Below are 21767 nucleotides of genomic sequence, written 5' to 3'. Positions count from 1 at the left end.
GGAGGAGCCTGATGTGGGGCTTGATCCCAGAACGCCAGGATCACGCCCTGAGCTGAAGGCAGACGCTTAATGGCTGTGCCACCCAGGCGCCCCATCCATTGCATTTCTATACATTAATAATGAAGTAGCAGAAAGTGAAATTAAGAAAACAATATCATTTACAATTGTACCAAAAAGAATAAAATACACAGGAATAAACTTAATCATGGAGGTGGAAGATTTGCATATTAAAAATTATAAAACATTGAAAGAAATTGAAGATGACACAAACAAAAAGATATTCCATGCTCATAGATTGAAAGAACCAGTATTGTTAAAATATCCATACACCCAAAGCAATCTACAGATTTAATGTAACCTTTATCAAAATGCCAACAGTATATTTCACAGAACTAGAACAAATAACCTTAAAATTCATATGGAACGAAAAGACTCCAAATAGCCAAAGCAATCTTAAAAAAGAAGAGTAAAACTAAAGGTATCACAATTCCAGATTTCATGATATACAACCAAGCTATTGTCATCCAAACAGTATGGTACTGGCACAAAATAGACAATGGAACAGAATAGAGAATTCAAAAATAAAACCATGATTTTATGTCCAGTTAATCCATGACAAGGGAGACAAGAATATGCAGTGGGCAAAGGACAGCCTCTTCAACAAATGGTTTTGGGAAAACTGGACAGCTATATGCAAAAGAATGAAACTGGATTACTTTCTTATACCATACACAAAAGTAAACTCCAAGTGGATGGAAAACTTAAACATGAGACCTGAAACCATAAAAATCCCAGAAGAGACCAGAGGCACTAATTTCTATGCAAACTGGTGCTGCCATTCTGGAAAACAGTATGGAGGCCCCTCAAAAACTTAAAAATAGAACTACCTTACGACCCAGCAATTGCACTACTAGGTATTTACCCAAATGACACTAAAATACTGATTTGAAGGGATACATGCACCCCGATGTTTATAGCAGCATTACCAATAATAGCCAAATTATGGAAAGAGTCCAAATGTCCACCAACTGATGAATGGATAAAGAAGATGCAGTGTGTGTATGTATGTATATATATATATACATATATATATAATGGAATATATATATTATATATATTATAATGGAATATTATCCATATATATATATATAATGGAATATTACTCAACCATTAAAAAGAATGAAATCTTGGGGCGCTGGGTGGCTCAGTTGGTTAAGCATCCAACTCTTGGTTTTTGGTCATGATCTTGGCATCATGGGATTGAGCCCTGTGTTGGGTTCTGTGCTCAGTGCAGAGTCTGCTTGTCTCTCTCCCTCCCCCCTCTCCCTCTCCCCTCACTCACACAATGCTCTCTCTCTCTAAATGAGTAAATACAATCTTTAAAAAATTAAAAAAAAAGAAATCTTGCCATTTCAATGATGTGGATGGATCTAGAGTGTATTATGCTGAGCAAAATAAGTCAGTCAGACAAATACCATATGATTTCAATCATTTGTGGAATTTAAGAAACAAAACAGGTAAACATAGGGGAAGGGGAAAAAAAGAGGGAGGCCAACCATAAGAGACTTAACATTAGAGAACAAACTGAAGGTTGCTGGAGGGGAGGTGGGCAGGGGTATGGGCTAAATGGGTGATGGAAATTAAGGGTGGCACTTGTGACGAGCACTAGGTGTTATATGTAAGTGATGAATTTCTAAAATCTGCTCCTGAAACCAATATTACACCATATGTTAACTAACCAGAATTTAAATAAAAACTTAAGAAAAAACATTCTGAAAAGGATTCACTATTCTAGATGCCATTAAGAACATTTGTAATTCATGGGAAAAGTCAAAATATCAACATTAACAGGAATTTGGAAGAAGTTGATTCTAACCCTCATGGATGACTTTGAGGGTTCAAGACTTCAGTAGAGGAAGTAACTGCAGATGTGGTGGAAACAGCAAGAGAACTAGAATTGGAAGTGGAGCCTGGGGATGTGACTAAATTGTTGCAACTCACGATAAAAGTTTCAGTGAATGAGGAGCTGCTTTGTATGGATGAACAAGGAAAGTGGTTTCTTGAGATGGAATTTACTTTTGGTGAAAATGTTGTGAAGATTGTGGAAATGACAACAGGGTTTTAGAACATTATATCAACTTCTTTGATAAAGCAGCAGCCAGGGTTTGAGAAGATTGACTCTAATTTTGAGGAGTTCTACTGCATGTAAAATGCTATCAAATAGCACCACATGCTACAGAGAAATCATTCATGAAAAAGTCAATTGATGAAGCAAAATTCATCATCTTATTCTAAGAAACTGCCACAACCATCCTAACTTCAGCAATCACCACCCTGATTAGTCAGCAGCCATCAACATCAAGGTGAGATCCTCTACCAGCAAAAATATTACAACTCACTAAGAGCTTAGATGATGATTAGCATTTTTTGCAATAACTTATTTTTAATTAAGGTATTCACATTATTCTTTAAACATAATGCTGTTGCACACTTAATAGACTACAGTATAATGTAAACATAACTTTTACATGCACTGTGAAACTAAAAAATCATTTGACTTGCTTTATGTTGGTGGTCTGGAGCCAAACCTGCAATATCTCTGAGGCATGCTATGAAAAACCCAAGAGAACATGTTACTAAAGGTGAAAGACCTATTGCTTTCATCCTAAAATCAGAAACAAAAGAAGGCTGTCTACTCTGGTCACTTCTATTTAATTTTATAGTAGAGTTTCTAGAGAGGGCAATTGGTCAAGAAAATGAAATTAAAAGCATCCAGAATGGTAAACAAGGAGTTAAAACTATCTTTGCAGATGACAGGATCTTACATATAGAAAATTCTAAAGAATCCACTAATAAATTAGTACAACTATATAAGTGACTTAAGATTGCATGATACAAGATCAATACACATAGGGGCGCCTGGGTGGCACAGCGGTTAAGCGTCTGCCTTCGGCTCAGGGCGTGATCCTGGCGTTCTGGGATTGAGCCCCACATCAGGCTCCTCTGCTATGAGCCTGCTTCTTCCTCTCCCACTCGCCCTGCTTGTGTTCCCTCTCTCACTGGCTGTCTCTATCTCTGTCAAATAAATAAATAAAATCTTTAAAAAAAAAAAGATCAATACACATAATCTAATTATATTTCTATACACCAGCAAGGATCAATCTAATAAACGAAATTAAAACAATTCAAGTTATAATAGCATTGAAAAGAATAAAGTACTTAGAAATAAATTTAACAAAAGAAATCCAAAACTTTTAAATTGAAATCAACAAAACATTGTTGAAAGAAAAATGAAGAATTTAAATGAATGGAAAGAAGCTCATGTCCATGGATCAGATTTAAAATTGTTAACATGGGAACACTCCCCAAAGTGATCTAAAGGGTTAGCACAATTCTTGTCATCATTCCAGCTGACTTTTTTTTAGAAATTGACAAGCCAATTCTAAAATTCATGTGGAATTGCAAAGGACCCAGAATAGTCAAAATAATCTTGAAATAGACCAAAAAGGAAGGAGAACTCATACTTCTTAATTTTGAAACTTCCTACAAAGATGGTAATCAAGACCATGTGGTACTGAGAGAAGAATAGACATATAGATCAGTGGAATGTAATTATGAGTCTAAAGTTGGGCAAAGAACATGAACACATATTTCTGTTTTTTAAAGATTTTATTAATTTATTTGAGAAAGAGAGAGAGTGAGAGAGCACAAGCAGGGGGAGGGGCAGAGGGAGAAGCAGACTCCCTGTTAAGCAGGGAGCCAGTTGTGGGGCTCGATCCCATGACCCTAGGATCATGACCCTTCAAGGCAGACGCTCAACCAACTGAGCCACCCAGGCGCCCCTGAACACATATTTCTTAAAAGAATATATACAAATAGTCTATATATACATGTAACTATGCTCAGTATCATTTCCTAGTAGGAAGATGCAAATCAAAGCCACAGTGAAATACCACATTACACACACTAGGATGGGTATGATCGTAAATATAGACAACGAAAATGTTGGTAATAATATGGAGAAATTAGAACTCTCCTATATGACTTATGGGAATTTAAAATGGCATATCACCTTTGAACAATAATTTGACAGTTAAAATATGACCCCAGAATTCTATAGTTATGTACCCAAAAGAATTGAAAACGGTTATTCAAAAAAAGTTCCATAATTGTTCATAGCAGCATTATTCATGATAAGAAAAACTGGAAACAACCCAAATGCACATAGACAGAAGAATGAAAGAATAAATAGTGGTATATCCATACAGTGAGATCTTACTCAGGCATAAAAAGGGAATTATAGATACATGCTACAATATGGATGAAGCTTAAAATCATTACCAAGTGAAAAAGCCAATTACATAAGACCACATAATATATGATCACAATTGCATGGGATTCCAGCTATTGCCAGAACAGGCAAAACCATAGAGACAGATAATAGATTAGTTCTTGCCTAGGCATGGGAAGTTTGGATAGGTAAGTGTGCTGATAGCTATAGGGTTTCTCCTTATGGTGATGAAAATGTTTGAGAACTGATTGTGGTGCCAATTGCACGTATCTATTTTTCATAGATATGGAAAACCGTTGACTTTTTCACAGATACTAAAAACCACTGAATTATAAATTGGTGAATTGAATTATAGCTGAATTACATCTTAATAAACTGCTGAAAACAGACAGAAAAAAAGTAAATGATGTACAGTTGACCTTTGAACAACACGGTTTGAACTGCATGGATTTTTTTTCCAATAAATACACTATAGTGCTATAAATGTATTTTTTCTTCTTCATGCTATCCTTAATAATATTTTCTCTTTTTCATGGTCTCCTTAATAACATTTTCTTTTTCTTTTTCTTTTCTTTTCTTATTATAAGAATATGGTATATAATATGTATGACACACAGAGTATGTGTTAACTGACTGTTTATGTAATTGGTAAGGCTTCTGGTCAACAGTGAGCTATTAGTAGTTCAGTTTTTGGGGAGACAAAATTATATGTGGGTTTTCAAGTGCACAGAGGGTTGTCACCCTCAACCCCTGTGTTGTTTAAGGTTCAACTGTGCTGATATATGCTACAACATGGAAGAAGTGAAAATATGGTATTTGAAGGAAGGCAGATAGAAAAGGCCACATATTATATGACTTCATTTATAAGAAATATGCAAAATAGGCAAATCTACAGAAGCAAAAAGTAGATTAGTGGTTTCTAGGGCCTGGAGAGAAGAGGGAATGGGGAATGACTTCTAACAGATACTTTTTTGGTCTTATAAAAATGTTCTGTAATTAAATAACGGTGGTGGTGTGCAGCCTTGGGAATACACTAAAAACTACTAAACTGTACATTTTTAAATTGTACATTTTATAGCATATTAATTATATCATGATAAAGAAAAAAGCAGGGAAGAAAGAATAAGGAACAATAAAAATATAACATAAGTAAGATAAATTGAAAATAAACATAAAAAATGAAGACCTAAATTCAACACTCTTAATAGTCACATTAAATGCTAATCAACCAAACACTCTAATCAAAAGACAGAGGTCATCAAATTGGGTAAAAGGTTTTAAAAAGAGAGATAAATTTGTTGCTACTTACATAAGATATTCTAATTACAAAAACACATGCAGGTTGAAAAATAAGAATTGAAAGGTATACTACATGAAAAGATATGCATAAAACATTATAGTGGATGCATATTTCAGGTAACATGTACTTATTAATATGATTATTACAGAAAAAGAGAAAACATAGCTATAGATGAGTTAATATACAAGGATTATATAATAATTAAAAATATATATATACATGTAATAACACAACTCCAAAATACATGATGCAAAATCCAACAGAATTTAAAGGAGAAATAGATAAATTAAGATGTATAGTTGAAATTTCAATATTAAACTTAGACATTAATAGAAAGAGTGTACAGAATAGTAAGGATATAGTAGACCCAAATAGCACTATGAACCAGTTAAGCATAATTAAGATTTATACAATATTTTACACACAGCAGGATTCAAATTCTATTCAAGATACCATAGACTATTATCAAGGGACACTGGAACATATCCAGGGTCATAAAATAAGACTCAAAAAGTTTCATGATCAGAGAAATTGAAATCAGACAGAGTCTTCTCTTATCACTGTGGAATTACGTTGTTAATAAAAAAAAATACCTAAAAATAACCCATGTATTTTCAAGTGCATTGTAAACATTATCCAAAAGAGATCTACGACTTACATTTAAAATTTTCAATAAAGATAAAAGATTGAGAAAAGAGTGTGATTGCAGAGAAGAAAGTTTTCAAAGAGAAATTAATATCAAAAGGTAAGTAGAAAATATCCATGTATTTGGAAATTAAATGTCACATCTTTAAATGACCTGTAGATCAAAGAAGCGATAACAAAGAAAAGTAGAAAATATCTGAAATTGGATAAAAATGAAAAAAGAATTATTAGAATTTATTGCATGCAGTAACAGCTATTCAATTCATGTAAATTCAATATGGGATCCTGGATAAAGTATGGAAGCAAATAATGGACATTAGTGGATAATTTTGTAAAATTTGAATAAAATATGTACTTTAATTAATAATACTGTACCACATGTCGATTTCTTAGTTTTTGATAATTCTACTATGGGCATACAAATGTTTACATTCAGTAAAGTAGGATGAGGATGTAAAGGGAGTCTAAAATTAGCTCAAAAAATTTAAAAGACTGGCAATATCAAGTGGTAGTGAGGTTGAGGATGAAGTAGAGCACATACACTTTGTTCGAGGGAATACAGGGTTCTACTGCCACTTTGAAAAATGGTTTGGTGGCTTTTTATAAAGATAAACCTACATCTTTGTTTTGACCTAACAATTCCACTCTTAAGTATTTATCCAAGAGAAATAAAAACATATGGTCTAAAATACACTTTGGACAAGACTAGTCATACCAATTTTATTTCCGATAGTCCCAAACTGAAAAGAATGCAAACATCCATCCAGAGGTAATTCAATAAATAAATGCTAGTGTATTCATGCAATGATAGTTACTTAGCAGTAAAAAGTAAGTGTAACAAAATGGATGTATCTCAAAATCATATTGAAGAAAAGATGAAAGACACATAAGAGAATGTAATGTATATTTCCTTTTATTTGAATATCTGGAATATGTAAAACTAAATATTAGTGATAAAGATCAGAACACTGGTTACCCCATTGCAGGTGTATTGCCTGGAAAGTGAATGAGGGGCAATTACTGAGTGTAGAATTATTTTAAATCCTGGTTTTTTTCTGGTGGTTCCATGGAAATTATCATTTTTCCTACTCATCAACCTCTATACACAAAAATCTATACATTTTATTGTACGGACATTATATTTTAACAACAAAAGAGAGAAAACAAATCTGCACCAAATATATTACACAATTATCTCCATTCATTGGATAAACAAACCATGCAGAGCTACAATCTTTAAGAAAAGGGAAGCCCATATTTGAGCCCCCATTCACGTGAGCTTACTTCTGATGAGCAATTTTGACACTGTTTTAAGAAAACAGAGCCCAAAGAGTGGCACTTGTGCAGGGAATTTGAGACATAAATCATATTTCAGAACTGAAAGGTGACTTGAACTTGGGTATTTATGCCACAGAGGAAGGGCCCACAGAAGTTTCATTAAAATTTACATAAAATTTCTTATGTTTTTGGCCTGAGATGCAAATGACCTGGGTGAGCCTTTTGTGTGGCTGGCGTATAACAGACATTGGAAGTCTGGAAGGCTAAGCCGAGATTTTAGAGATTGCACAAGCATAGTGGACCGCTTGTAGTAAATATTCAGGGTCTTTAGTTGAGACTGAAGTAAAGCCATACCCTAGCAGTAAGGAATAATCTCTAGGGGTAAGAGTAAAGTAAAACAGCATTTTCCCCAGACAAAGTCTGATACAGTATCTAGGCGATGTGCTGTTAATTGAATTTTCAGTTAGAACAAAATTTAACAGTTATGAGAAAAAAGTGACACAAGTAAGAGTCTTTGTAATGTAATATCCACAATAGTGGGCACACAATAAAAAGTAAAGAATATTGAAGCAGTATCTGCTGATCAGAAGATGAAGGAGTTAACAAGAGACTCAGAAATCATGATGTATCGAAAAAAGGTAGAATAAGAAAAAGAGAACAATAACAACAAAACAGGACAAATATTAAATAACAAAAGGTTGGATTTAAACACAACCATATCAGTAATCACATTTAAAAAGATATAAATGTGGGAGGTAGGGATTATAAGATTGGATAAATAGATGAGATTTATCTATATTCTATCTATAAGAAATACAGCTTAATTATAAAGACAAATAGAGATTAAAGTAAAGGATGACTGTATAACTGGAGGTGACATCAGTGGAAATGGTGGAATAAGGACATCAGAAAACAGTCTTCTGCATGAAAACAACAAGAATGCTGGAAAATATTCTCAACATCAACTTTTCAGAATTCCAGAAATCAACCAAAGGCTTGTAATAGTTGGGGAGAATTTTTTCAAGAAAAAGCTCTATTTGCATAAAAACAGTGTTTTGTTGCATTTAAATTTGCTTTATTCTCATTCCTCTCCCCCAAGTTCTGTTGTAGCCTTGGGAAACAATAGTCCTGCAATCATACCAAAGACTAGCAGCTTAGCCAACAATTTAGAGGCCAGAGCAGGGTTGAAGATCTTCCAAAACCCCATTCCAGGTAATTATTTTTTAACCTCTTTGGCCACTCCTTGGAAAATCCCACATTCAGGGTTTGTTATACTTGACGTGACTTAGCACTCATCCATTGTAAACAGCCTTTCTCTGGGGGTCATTTATCAAAATAAATCAGTGACAATTGTGAAGCATTATAGTTGCTTGAGGTGGTGATAACAGGTGTGGTAAAAAAAAAAAGCATGTTGAGCAAAAAATTTACAAGGAAAAGTAATGGAATGAGATGGAATGATGATTATCAGAAGGGAGGTGGACGGGGGAAGGGGTGAAGTAGGTAATGAGGATTAAGGAGGGCACTTATTGTGATGAGCACTGGGTGACATATGGAAGTGTTGAATCATTATATTGCACACCTGAAAGGAATATAACACTGTATGTTAACTAACTGGAATTTAAATAAAAACTTTTAAAAAACCCAAAAACCTTCTAAGTACACCCAGGCCCAGATGGCTTCATTGGTTAATTTTATCAAACATCTAAAGAAGAATTAACACCAATCATTCACTCTTCCAAAAAATAGTAAAGGAAAGATCATTTCCCATCTAATTTTATGAGGCCAGGATTATCCTGATACCAAAAACAAAGAGATCATACAAAAAGAAAACCACAAATGCATACTTTTTCTAATATAGGTACAAAAATTCTCAATAACATACTAGTCAACTAAGTCCAATAACATACAGAAATTATTATATATCACGACCAAGTGGGATTTACCCAAGTAATGCAAGGTTGTGTCAGCATATGAAAATCAATACAACAGGCCATATTAATAAAACAAAGGACAAAAATCCAATGCTATTGTTCTTGTTGTCATGGGTGAACCTGGCTCACTTAAGGAAGTGAGGATGTGTCTTGGGTATGTTGAGAACCATTCCTTTCACAGAGGTAGGAAAGAAGGAGGTATGGATGCATAAATGATTACCCATAAAGGCTTAATGGGTGGGGGGATGGGGTAACTGGTTGATGGGCATTAAGGAGGGCACTTGATGCACTGGGTGTTATATGCAACTAATAAATCACTAAATTCTACCCTGAAAATAATAATACGCTATATGTTACCTAACTTGAATTTAAATAAAAAAACCAATAAAGGCTTAAATTAAGAAAGCAAATGAGGAAATGGAGAGACTGGAATGTGAAAAATATTAAGGAGAAATACTATGGAATACTGAGGGTGGGTTGTTGATTTGCCATGGGGAGAAAGAGAAGAATTATAAATGATTCTCAGTTTCCTTTTGGGTAAATGGGAGATGCTACTGATGTTCACTTGAGAAACTAAAATGTGGGAAGAAGAAAAACTGGAGGTAGGGGAAGGTTTTGAGTGCAACTTGGCAAGATGGCATTTGAGATACATCTCCAACATTCATCTCTATACCCTTATACATCCAAAACTAGAGATCTGGAAAGAAATAGAAATGTTTACTTGAGAGACATCAGTAGATAGATTTTAGTTTTTTTCTGTGGATGAAGTAAGCCAGGAAAACTATAAGCAACTGGAAAGAATAGACTCCTGGGGAAGAGTGAGAGTAAAGCAGAAAAGGAAGAGAATAAATAAGAGCAGACAAAAAGATAAGAGTGAAGAAAACCGGGGCGCCTGGGTGGCTCAGTCGTTAAACGTCTGCCTTCAGCTCAGGGCGTGATCCCGGAGTCCTGGGATAGAGCCCCACATCAGGCTCCTCCACTGGAAGTCTGCTTCTTCCTCTCCCACTCCCCCTGCTTGTGTTCCATCTCTCACTGGCTGTCTCTATCTCTGTCAAATAAGTAAATAAAATCTTTAAAAAAAAAAAAGAGTGAAGAAAACCAAAGAAAAATGATATCATAGCTTGCAGAGGAAGAGGGAATTTTGAGGAAAACATCGTCAACAGTTTCAAATGCCACAGAGGAAGCTAAAGTTGGAAACACAGCTCTTAAAAAGTGTGGCCCATGGATACCTGGGTGTCTCTAAGACTCTTTCAATGGTATTGTGAAATCAAAACTATTTCCATAGTAATCTTACTGTGTTATTTGCTGTTTTTACTGTGTTTACATTTTTAGCGACAGTGCAAAATAATAGTGGGTAAAACCGCTGGTGCCTTAGCATGAATCAGGCTAGTGATGCCAAATTGTACAGGTAATCATTGTTTTGGTCACCACCACACACTTTCAAGGAAAAAAAGCCAGTTTTACTCAAGAATGTCCTTAGTGAAGCAGTAAAAAATATTAATTTTACTAAATTTTGACTCTTTTAATAATCCATGTGATGAAATGAAAATAGACATAGAGCACTTCTGCCGCATACTGATATAAGGTGGTTACTTTGAGGAAAAGCACTTATGCAGTTGTTAGAGTTGGAGGATGCACTAGATTCTTTTCCTGTGGAATAACATCTTTCTTTGAAAGAATGACTGCCAGACACACTGGCATTATTCATACTTGGATATTTGGCAGCTATGTTCTTAAAAATGATTGTGTTGAACCTGACAGGTCAAGGAAAAAGACAGATGGTATTTACCGTTAATGATAAAATTTGAGCTTGCAAGGGAATATTGGAACTTTGGAAAACTTGTACACACCCCTGGGAGTTTGACACTTCTCCAATATTTAGAGACTTCTCTGACAAGATTGGTAGGGATTATTAATGCATGTGATTTTTTTATATTGTATTAACATTTGGGAGATCTGCATAACTCAGGGAACCAATATTTTCTGAATGACCTATGCTTGATGTTACAAGATAATGCATGGGTAAAATATCAAAGTGCAAGACAGATTAGTGGATTTTAATGTAACAGCATATGAAAAAAAATCAGTGATATGGTTTCCAATTACATATTCCAACTGAATTTAAGAAACGAAAAAACTTACTGAGTTTTAGTGAGTATCAAAGAAAATGTCCACTATTATCTGAAAACATTATTAACATACTTTCCTATATTGAAGTTACCTATCTGAGGAAATGTATTTTCTTCACATAATTCAGCCAATGCAACTCATTGAGACAGATTAGATGCAGAAGGAGAGATGAGAAACTTGCTGTCTTCTATTAAGCCAGATGATAAAGAGATTTTTAAAAGTCTAAGAAAATGTCATTCTTTACTAACTTCATTTATTTTTGGAAAATGCAGTGATTTTTCATAGAGCTATGTTATTTATGTTAGCATATAATGTTTCTTGTTTTTTAAATAAATCCATACATAAATAAAACGTTCTCAATTTTAATTTCTAGGACAATAAGTATTGATAGATATAACTCACATAAACCAAAGCTCATTGGGGTCTTCAATAGTTTAAGTGTGTAAAGAGATCTTGAAACCAAAAAGTTTAAGAATTGATGAATTAGACAATTAAGTAGTCACTAATGAACTTACAGAGAACAGCTTCAGTAGAGTAATAGAGCTACAAAATTAATTCTTATGAGATGACTTATAAATGGTGACAAGGAAGACATGAAAATTACCATATGATAAGCTTGGCTGTAAAGCCTAAGAGACAGACTGGCCATAATTTAAATTAGTATGTAAATTAGAGAAAGTATTTTTTTTAGAATTCAGTTAACTTCTTCTTAGATTATTTTATAAATTTAAAGAGACCCCTATCAAAATACAAACAGGATTTTAAAATGGGCTTAGGAAAGTTAATGTTAAAGTTCATATGGAAAATTAAACATTCCAGCTCTAAAAGATAAGAGTTATGAGTGAAAATGAACCATATCAGATGACAAAATTTATTATGAAATTTTCATAATTAAAACAGTGGGGAATTGGCACATGAATGGACACACTATTAGAATACAATGTGAACTTCAGAAATAGGCTCAGATATGGAAGAAAATTTAATACACTATAAAGATGGCATTGTAAATTACAGACTACATAAACTTTTTAAATAAACAGCATGAGGCAACTGAATGATTATGTGGAAGAGGATAAAATTGAATGCATATCTCACCACATACAAAAATAAACTCTAAATGAATCATAGATATAAATGTGAAAAATGAAGTAAATATGTGTGATTTATGGTCTAACCTGAGTGTGGGGCAAAAATTTATAACAATCACTTAATGTAGAAATGGAATCAGACTGATAAAATGAACTGCAAAAAGGAATAATTCTGCATGGCAGAAGCCTCATAGCAATAGCAAATAGTAAACACAGAAAAAATATTTTCTTTTATAACATGTAAAATGTTTCTTATCTGTGATGTATCAAGAGCTATTGAAATTAAGAAAAAGGGTTAAAAAACAGAAAAATGAGCAAAGGGTACACTTTGCAAAAACTAATTTAGCAATGGCACTTAAATGTATGACAACAAGCTCACCTTCTTTCATGACAAAGTAGATGCAAATTGAAACTACACTGAATTGATATTTCCCACCTACTGGATTGGCAAAATTTTAGAAGTTTGAAGACGCACCTTTTAGCAAGGCTTCGAAACAGGCTCTCTTACATTTCTAGTAGGAATGAAAAATGGTTCAACCCCTTACTAATCGTTATGTATACATTTACTTCTTGATAAATTAAGAATTTCTGTGAGGAATTTTTGTTGAAATTAAATTTCCAAAAGTATGAAACATATACAGAGTGAGAGGTATGCAGAGTGGTATGCAAATGATTATTTTTTGGTGGAATTATTGGTAATTGCAAAATATTAGAAACAACTTCAAATGCTCATACTACACAGGAAATTGGTTAAATAAATTATGATGTATCTACCCAGTGCAGTACTAGTGAGTGTAAAAAATAGAAGAAATTTGGCTTTTAAATGCAGTATTTTGGCCATTTTCATGATATTCGGGGTTACATCTACCATCTTGATGTGAGTTGATATAGAGTGGTTCCAGGACATACTATCAAGTGAAAAATGTCAACATGTTAACACGTATGTAGTATTTTATTTTTTATCTAAGAAAAGAAAAACAATATATGTGGGGTTTTTGTTTTGTTTTGTTTTGTTGCAAAAATAAACTCTAGCAATGTACTCCAGAAATTAGTGAATGGGTTAACCAAGAGATAGAAGAAAGACTGACATGTCTCTGGATATACTGTTTGTGTAGTTTTGACTTTTGGAACATAATATATTTTTTGTTTTTATTTTAATTCTAGTTAGTTAACATACATGTAGTTTCAGGTGTACAATATAGTGATTCCACATTTCCGTATGTCACCTTCTGCTCATCACAATGCATTCCTGAATTTCCACCACCTATTCAACCCATCCTCCCTATCCCCTCCCCTCTGGTAACCATCAGATTGTTCTCTATAATTAAAAGTCTGTTTCTTGGGGCGCCTGGGTGGCGCAGTGGTTAAGCGTCTGCCTTCGGCTCAGGGCATGATCCCGGCGTTGNTGTAGTTTCAGGTGTACAATATAGTGATTCCACATTTCCGTATGTCACCTTCTGCTCATCACAATGCATTCCTGAATTTCCACCACCTATTCAACCCATCCTCCCTATCCCCTCCCCTCTGGTAACCATCAGATTGTTCTCTATAATTAAAAGTCTGTTTCTTGCTTTGACTCTCTTTCTCTTTCTCTCACTCTCATTTTCTTCCTTTGCTTGTTTGTTTTGTTTCTTAAATTCCACATATGAGTGAAATCATATGGTATGGAACATGATATTAAGGTTTAACATGTTAAAAAATAAAGTCGACAATGTGGGGTAAATCAATATTGAGTGTATACAGAAACCAAAAAATCCCTAACTGAACAATTGGTAACAGAACCACACAGAAGAAAAAAAATTCAACTAATCCTAGCATTTTGAACACAATGCTTTGGCTTTCCCGCCCTTCGTGGGAAACATTCTAAAGACAAAAAAAAAAAAATTGCAATAACAGTTTTAAAATAGCATTTTAGGGGCGCCTGAGTGGCACAGCGGTTAAGTATCTGCCTTCGGCTCAGGGCGTGATCCCATCGCTATGGGATCGAGCCCCACATCAGGCTCCTCTGCTATGGGCCTGCTTCTTCCTCTCCCACTCCCCCTGCTTGTGCTCCCTCTCTCGCTGGCTGTCTCTATCTCTGTCAAATAAATAAAATCTTTAAAAAAAATAAATATAAAATAGCATTTTATTTATTGTACTGTTATGAGGATAGAAATTCTGAAATGAATCTGTTGTATTGTAGGATTTAAAAATATAAATAATACGTAAATAAATATTTTGATGCTTTTTGGGAACCAAGTTGCTCACTGTGAGAAAAATGAGGAATAATAAGGACTTAGGAAAGTAGCAGAAGAATTCTGTGTTACTGGATTGTGATTAAAGGCATAAACGCATAGAAGCAAAAATGTCCTAGTAGTAATGAGCATAACTAGATTCCATATCTGGTTTTATAAAACAATTGACCACTAAAAAGAACAAAGATTCCTTACATGAGAGGACTGATTTCAGAACTGGGGCATGGAAAGTAAAAGGTGAATCTGGCATAATTCTTGCCAGAAAGTAAGTGCTCAAAAACTGTTTATATATTAAAAGGAGTTCTCATGAAATAGTCTAGGATGATTTGAGCATCAAAATAATTAAGTACAGGAATGACTTAAGTTATATTGATTACAAAAGAATTCAAAAGTTTTTACCAATATGAATAAATAAATGACAAAGGGTGGGAGGGAAAACTCTTCCTTACAGTATAATGCTAAGAAAGGAAGAAAGAATGATAAGTAAGAAAAATTATCATTCTATAATCACATAATAATAAATGATTTAGGGAAGAATTATCAATGGATTTTAAATCTACTGGGTCACAGTTTGTTGGAAAGTAATTTCTTAATTTCCAAATACATGCAGATTTTCTAGTTATCTTTTTTTAAAAGATTTTATTTATTTATTCGACAGAGAGAGACAGCCAGCGAGAGAGGGAACACAAGCAGGGGGAGTGGGAGAGGAAGAAGCAGGCCCATAGCAGAGGAGCCTGATGTGGGGCGCGATCCCATAACGATGGGATCACGCCCTGAGCCAAAGGCAGATGCTTAACCACTGTGTCACCCAGGTGACCCTCTAGTTATCTTTTGATAAACATTTCTATCTCATTTGAATTTCAGCCAAAGAATATGCAGTTTATGATTCCAACACTTTGAAATTTATCGAGAATTGATTTATAGCCAAATATACGGTCAATTTTGATAAATATTTCTTGTTCAATTGATGGGAATATATATTTTTCACTTGTTAATGAGTTGTGCTATGTTCATTGTTCTCATACAATTATTGAAAAAGGTGTGTTAAAATTACACACCATGATTGTAGATTTGTCTGTTGTCATTGTTCTGTCCATTTTTGATTTAGTAATGTTGAAGCTATATTATTATACACATACAAGTCATTATGAAATAAACTTTCTTTAAAATTTTTTTTTGCTGAAAAGTCTATTCTGTCAGATTATTAATATAGTTACACAATTTTTCTGTCAGTTACTGTTTGTGTGGCATACCTATTTTTATTTCTCACTTCACTTTCCTTGTGATTTATATATGCCTCTCATAAACACATAGTTGGATTATTTTTTCAAATCCTGTCTGACAATCTTAGAACATTGAATTCCATTTACAATTAGTATAATTAGTGATACATTTGGTTTCAATTCTACCATCTTAGTCTGTTTTTATATTTCTCCACCTGAACTGTGTTACTTTTTCTATCTTTTATTGCCCCCTATTGGATTTGCTTTGTTATTCTATAATATTCCTCTAAATTTGGAAGTTAAACATTCCTTTTCTATTAGTGATTGCCTTTGAATGTACAAGTTATACCTTATTCATCAAGGCTTAATATTAAATATCATTTTTATCTTTCTCCTGGACAATGAAAAAAGCTTACTTTCAACCTGTTTACTTATATGCTATTGTTCTGTGAATTTTAGTTCCATATATATTCTGAGCTTCAGAAGACATAATTATTTTTGTTTTATACAGTCAATGTTTATTCACATTTAATTACACATTTACCATTTTCTTTTCTTTCAGCTATTTATTTTTTTTAAATTGAGTATAGTTGACACACAAAGTTACGTTTGTTTCAGGTGTACAACACAATAATTCAACATGTATCATTTTCATTGTTCTTGTTTCTTGCGCCTCTAATCTTCCATCTGTGACCACTTTCCTTTGTTTTAAGAATATCTTTTAGGATTTCTCTAAGTAAGAGTATGATTTTATCTTGTTCTCCTGACTTTTGCTTGCCAGAGAAAGTCTTCATTTCACTTCAATTCCTGAGGTATAATTTTGCTGAGTATATGGTTTTAATTTAGCATTCACTTTTTATCAGCACATCGACACTGTCATTTCAATAACTAGTTTTCATTGCTGCTGTTGAGAAGATATTCATCCATCTTATCATAATTTTATTGAAGATGATCTCTTTATTTTTTCTCTTTAAAATCGATTTTTTTCTTTTTTTCTGTAATGTTGTTATGAGGGGTCCAAATGTTGATTTCTCCTTATTCATTCTGCTTGAAGTTTGTTGAGCTCTTTCAATGTGAGAATCAGTGTCTTTCTTCAATTCCCAAAGCCATTATTTCTTCAAATATTGCTTTTTTTGCCATTCTTTTCTCACCTTGTAAAAGTCTTCTCAGTTTATTTTGTTTTTAAGATTTATCTATTTATTTTGGAGAGATTGAGAGCACACGCCATGGGGGGAAGGGCAGAGGGAGAGGGAGAGAGAAGCTTAAGCAGACTCCCTGCTGAGAGTGGAGCCTAATGCCGGGCTTCATCTCATGACCTGAGATCACAACCTGAGCTGAAACCAAGAGTTGGACGCTTAACCGACTGCACCACCCAGGTTGTATGTCTGTTCTTACTCTTTCTTCTCTCTTTTGTATCCTTTCAATCCTCCTTGCTTCATTCATCACTGTTTCTTCTAATCAACCTCCAATAATGCTCTTTTTGGTTATGTCTAAACTGCCTTTGAGGTCTTGGGTTTTTGTGTTATGCCTAAGCTCCAGATTTTTCAGCTGCTTCTCAAAACTTAAATGTCCCTGTTTGTAGTTTGTAGCTTCTTGCTGAAATATTTAAATTCAGCTTATAATTTTCATATGCAGAATTCAAATAGTTCTTTAAAGTCTATGTCTGGTAATTCCACTACCTTGAGTGTCAGTGAGTTTGTATTATCTTTTATTATGTTATATCTGATTCATGTTGTTTTGTCTTTTCACGTGTCTGTTTATCATTGTACTCTAGCTACTGGAATTGAAAATTATTAAGAGAAATAATTTGAAGTGTACAGTGATTTTTTTGCTTATATCAGAGAAACCTGAAACTTGAAAAATATGAAATCACCTTAATCCAATTTTCAGGCTTCAGATTTTTATTGGTTACACACATAACTTAATCCTGGCCTGAATTCCATGTCAAGAGTGGTTTAAGTCTAGTCCATCCTTATTTCTAGTGTATAGGCCCTTGGCATTGGCATCAAAAAAATAAGCTCAAGTTGGTCAACCCTTGTCATACTCTGTATTCCTGCTTTAGTCCTTCTTTGCTTGTGAGAATGTGAAATGAGCTTCTCAACATTCAGTTGCATCCTCAGGTTTGCAAATGGATCCTTGGCAAAAGTGACCCAAAAGTCATAGTCATTCTTCCTGGATTTCTGTCTTTTTCTGGATCCTTCACTATCTTATTAGCTTCTCAATGCTAATAGTATTTTTTACAACCTTTTTTTTTTGTCTTTAACACAAACATCATTGTGGAGTGCCCATCTGCCATTATTAGAGGCTGATGCCCCTAATACTCTAATTTAATTCAGCTGTATATTTCTTTTGTAAGCACCGTAAAAACTGGCATCTTTTTAGATGAGCTCTTCGGAGTGGAGAAAGTAAAATCTGTGAGCCCTTGAATATGTAGGTCCAGTTGTGTAAATAGATTCACTTTTTTTCTGGGATAAGTTTTATTGCTTTTTATCCAAAGGTATGTGTTGTTTGTGTGTGTTCACCTACAACAATCTTAAAACTAAATTTATTTTATCAATAAACCCAGAGTCAAAATCTTTAGACGGTATCAGTGAAGATGGTGTAGATGACTTGATCTTGTTCTAAACTTTGCCAGAACCTTTTATAGAAACATAACTCTGAGGAGGAATTACTTAATAAGACACCAAATGTAAGTTCCAACTGGAAGAGGAGGAAGCAAAAGGGAAGAAAAAGATTGTAAAAGCCTTACAGTCCAGTTGGTTAAGTTTTGCGACTTGAATATCAGCGTTTAAAGGCATTTGTGAATATCTCAATCATAAGCAATAATATGATCATTTATCTCCTTTCAACCTCCCCCAAATCTTTAAAAAATGGTATTTTTCTCTTTTTGTATAAGCAGAATCTAAGAAGATATTTAAAAATAGAGGCAAAATAGTATATTTTAGGTGAATTAACAGCACAAATTTAGACACGTTTACTTCATGAAGATTCATGTGACACTACTCATTTTTCCACTCAAAAGGTTGTGGAAGTAGAATAAAAATATTAAGATTAGTATTCTGTGATAGATTTATCTTTTGGAAGATTTTAAGGCTATATTTAAAAAATTTAGACTATCTGTATCTTTGTCTTCAATCGTTTTAAATATCTCAAAAATTATCTGTGTTGCAGAATTCATTGGCATATTAATGCATAAAATAATTTAGCAGCATAAATAGAAACTTTACATTTACATAATATACATTACATTTCTTTCATTATTGTTAACCTAAATATCAGATATATAGGTTAAGAATAATTCTTAAATAGAATCCCGATTAAACGCAAATGTTACCAGTCGACGTCTGTACGTTGTTCACAGTACATAATCCGAAAGTATTGAGCATAGCCGCTGCAATTCTAATGGCCAAGAAAGTTATTTACCTATCGAAATTGCCCAAACAATAGCAATCTTCATGATGGCCTTAGTCCGCGAATTGAAACGGCTATGCTCAATAGGATTACGTATTGCTACATACCGATCCAGCGAGATAGCGCAGAGGTGCATGATGGACGCTGTAGAAAATAAAACATCCAAAGAAATCCAGACGGGGCACAAATATCTAGGTAGTGGCCAGACATAATCTGAAAGAGAAAAGAGAGAAGACAAGAACATATTACCCAAATTAAACCATCTAGCTTTACATTTTAGTCTACTTATTTTTTTCCTCTCATAATCTAAATTTTTTAAAGAAAGTGAAATTTGGGAAACATTATTTTCCATAGTAATGATAATGATGATAATGCCTTCAGTGTTACATGCATTATTTCTTACTGAGATAAAATTTACATAACATAAAATTAATCATTTAAAAGTGCACAGTCCTGTGGCATTTAGTACATTTACAATATTATGCAACCATCACTTCTTTCTAGTTTGAAAACATTTCATCATTCCAAAAGGAAACCACTATTCATTAAGCAGTCACTCCCCATTCTCCCCTCCCCCAGCCCCTGAAAATTTCTAATCTGTTTTTTGTCTCTATAGATTTAACTTATCAAGATATTTCATACAAAAGGAATCATACAATAGGTGCCTGGCTTCTTTCAATAACACCGTTTTCAAGGTTTATCCGTTTTGTAGCATGTATTAGTAGTTTATTCTTTTTTATGGCTAATGCTCTTATTGAGATTTTTTTTAATGCTCTTGTAAATAGAATACTTTTTTAAATTTCCTTTATGGACAGTACATTGCTATTATGTAGAACTATAACTGCTTTTCATGTGTTAATCTTATATCCTGCAACTTTGCTGAATTCATTTACTAGATCTATTTTTGTGTGTAGGTTCCTTAGGATTTTCTGTTTACAACATCATGCCATCTTTTAATAGAGATAATTTTACTTTTTCTTTTCCAATTTTCTTTTGCTTTTTATTTTCTTTCTTGCTTAAGTGCTCTATATACAATTTCTAGTACAATGTTGACTGGAAGTAGTAAACACAGCCATCCTGGTATTCCAAATCTGAAAAGAAAATCTTTCATTCTTTCACAATTAAGTAGGATGTTGGCTGTGGGTTTTTCATAAATGCCTTTTATCATGTTGAGGAAGTTCCCTTCTATTTCTAGTCTGTTGAGTGTTTTTATCATAAAAGAGTGATGAATTTCGTCAAACGCTTTTTTTGTATCAGTTGAGATGATCTTGTGGTTTTCTTACCTTAATTCTATTAATGAGATGCATTACACTGGTTGATTTTTACATGTTAAGTCATCTTTGCATTCCTGTGATAAATCTCACTTGGTCATGGTGTATGCTATGATGTTATATTTAGTTTGCTGGTATTTTGTTGAGGATTTTTGCATCTATATTTATAGGTAAAGAGTGATGAATTTCGTCAAACGCTTTTTTTGTATCAGTTGAGATGATCTTGTGGTTTTCTTACCTTAATTCTATTAATGAGATGCATTACACTGGTTGATTTTTACATGTTAAGTCATCTTTGCATTCCTGTGATAAATCTCACTTGGTCATGGTGTATGCTATGATGTTATATTTAGTTTGCTGGTATTTTGTTGAGGATTTTTGCATCTATATTTATAGGTAAATATTGGTTTATACTTGTCTTTTCTTGTAACATCATTATCTGGCTTTAGTATTTGGATAATGCTGGTCTCATAGAATGAGATACAAAGTGTTCCTGCTTCTATTTTGTAGGAGTTTGAANTCCTGTGATAAATCTCACTTGGTCATGGTGTATGCTATGATGTTATATTTAGTTTGCTGGTATTTTGTTGAGGATTTTTGCATCTATATTTATAGGTAAATATTGGTTTATACTTGTCTTTTCTTGTAACATCATTATCTGGCTTTAGTATTTGGATAATGCTGGTCTCATAGAATGAGATACAAAGTGTTCCTGCTTCTTCTATTTTGTAGGAGTTTGATTAGAATTGATGTTCATTCTTTAAATATTTGGCAAAATTTGTCAGTGAAGCCATGTGGTCTGGACTTTCTTGTTTTTCTTTTCTTCTATTCTCTATTTTGTTTATCTCCATTTTAATCTTTACCATTTTCTTTCTTTTGATAGTTTGGGTTAAGTTTGTTCTAGTTCCTTAAGATCCAGAGTCAGGCTATTGATTTGGGATCTTTCTTCTTTTTAAATGTAGGCA

General features: G+C 33.6%; 1 protein-coding gene across 1 annotated transcript in view; it reads right to left on the bottom strand.

The window, feature by feature from the left end:
• Nucleotides 1-21767, bottom strand: part of HTR2C (5-hydroxytryptamine receptor 2C) — a 269781-nt gene that overhangs the window by 41843 nt on the left and 206171 nt on the right. Inside the window, exon 5 of the mRNA XM_002924491.4 lies at nucleotides 19544-19744. Coding sequence (XP_002924537.1) covers nucleotides 19544-19744 — 201 coding nt within the window. The remainder of the gene's footprint in view (nucleotides 1-19543; nucleotides 19745-21767) is intronic.

The sequence above is a fragment of the Ailuropoda melanoleuca genome, chromosome X (assembly GCF_002007445.2).
Source record: "Ailuropoda melanoleuca isolate Jingjing chromosome X, ASM200744v2, whole genome shotgun sequence".
Taxonomy (NCBI): domain Eukaryota; kingdom Metazoa; phylum Chordata; class Mammalia; order Carnivora; family Ursidae; genus Ailuropoda; species Ailuropoda melanoleuca.
The sequence above is the reverse complement of the archived record's forward strand: the minus strand, read 5'-3'. Positions and strand labels throughout refer to the sequence as shown.